The sequence below is a fragment of the Arachis ipaensis genome, chromosome B09 (assembly GCF_000816755.2).
Source record: "Arachis ipaensis cultivar K30076 chromosome B09, Araip1.1, whole genome shotgun sequence".
Classification (NCBI taxonomy): domain Eukaryota; kingdom Viridiplantae; phylum Streptophyta; class Magnoliopsida; order Fabales; family Fabaceae; genus Arachis; species Arachis ipaensis.
In genome coordinates this window covers 140,802,169-140,803,914 of record NC_029793.2, presented here as the reverse complement: position 1 = coordinate 140,803,914, position 1,746 = coordinate 140,802,169, and the positions used below count along the sequence as shown (strand labels likewise).

General features: G+C 38.3%; 1 protein-coding gene across 1 annotated transcript; it reads left to right on the top strand.

Annotated features, from left to right (window-relative positions):
* LOC107617551 lies at positions 404 to 1,477 on the top strand. Its single transcript, XM_016319325.2, has one exon. The coding sequence runs from the start codon at positions 682 to 684 to the stop codon at positions 1,282 to 1,284; it is 603 nt and encodes a 200-aa protein (XP_016174811.1). The 5' UTR covers positions 404 to 681; the 3' UTR covers positions 1,285 to 1,477.

Here is a 1,746-nt window from a genome sequence, read left to right as displayed (position 1 = left end):
ATAGCTAGAATTTCAATTTAATTATTAAAATATTTTAATATTATAATTTTTAAAAAGTTAATCGATTTTAAACAATTTATACTTAAGTTAGAAAAATTTTACGATTTCATGTTTTATATGTTTAACATACATTTTTAATTTTACGTAAAATTTCGATTTTTTTCTACCTATTGGAAATAAGAATTAATTAAATTATACTGAAAAATGGCCATTATTAACATTATTGTGTTAGAATAATAGCATGTTCCTCAATTATTCTATTCCCACACCCGAAATAATAAAAATATAATATTTTAATATTTTGAGAATGATGATATATATAACAAGCTATTTACAAGAATTTTATTTGAATAATAAAGTTTCATCCGTTCAATAGAAAAATGTATCATAAGGATTATTGTAGCAGTATAAGATGAGAGTCTGAAATCTGAATTGATTGCAGAATAAACACAAAAGAGAAAGTGGGGAGAAAATGAAGGAAGGAAGGAAACGAGACAGCGCATGTACCATGAGGCATCAGGCACCTCCAAAGTAATATGTGAATAATGTGATTGAGTTATCGAGTGATGTGGTGTTCATTTTATTATACACACATATTTTCTGAGGTTGACATTAAGTCACAGAAAAAAGGCTGCGATAAACAACAACGACTTATCCAAAACACAGAAAGAGAGGGAGAGAATGGCGAACATACCGTCGTCACTGTCTCTGCAATTCTCAAACTCATTCCCGCTTCCTTCTTCCAAATTCTCACCCAAACCTCACCTTCTCTGCAACCACCACCACCGCCGCCGCTTCTTTCTCTTCACAACCCGCGCACAATCCGATCCTGACGAGTCCTCCCAACCCGAATCTGACCCGCCCGCCGCTCCCGACGAGGACGACTTCGAGAACCGCATCAACCAGCTCCGTGTCCGTTACCGGAGTGGCACGGGGAAGAAAGCGGAGGCTCGAAAGGGCCGCAAGTCCAAGAAGGGATCCTCCTCCACCTCCGGATCCGGCGTGTTCTTGCCACCGGTACCACTGAAAGAACCGGTGTCCGGCGGATTGAAGGTAGACTTCGGGTTCAGCGCATACAGCGAGAGGTTAAACGGTCGAATTGCGATTCTGGGGTTAACGGCGCTGTTGCTGGTGGAGCTGGCAACGGGGAAGGGAGTGATAAACTACCACACACCAACCATTATTCTTATTCAGATCTATTTCGTGGCCGCAGTTTCTGCCCTCTACATCAAGTACGAGAAGGAGAAGATAAGCGTTTGGCCCGAGTCCTCAACTAACAAGTAAACTTCAACCGCAAAGGCTTTTCTTTTTTCTGGCCAGGGATGCTATTTATAATTTAACTGTGCTATCTTATATATATATTGTTGAGCTTCAATTTTGTTCATGTAATAATACTATGGGAAAGTAAATATGTAAAGCAGATATATTGGTTCATATCATGGCAAGGAAAGAAATTGAAGGCGAGATTTTATTATCTTTGTGCACTGCACTAAATTACAATACATCTACACAACAGTTTTATGTTTGTCACCTACCTGGAAAGAATGATGATTGATGACCACTCCAAACAATGTTTTTACGATGCCATTTTTCATTAGATATTGAGGCAGAGTTCTAATGGTTTTTCATATGCTATTCTGTTCATACTGCACTTTACACAGCCCTTTTTATATCTTATCTTTTGCCAGAAAAATATGACAACCTACGCTTACAAAAGGTACATCAAGGGCCCCAATTTTTTTCCCA

Excerpts from the sequence above, each read along its gene's own strand:
- LOC107617551 (XM_016319325.2), top strand. The coding sequence starts at position 682 with ATGGCGAACATACCGTCGTCACTGTCTCTGCAATTCTCAAACTCATTC.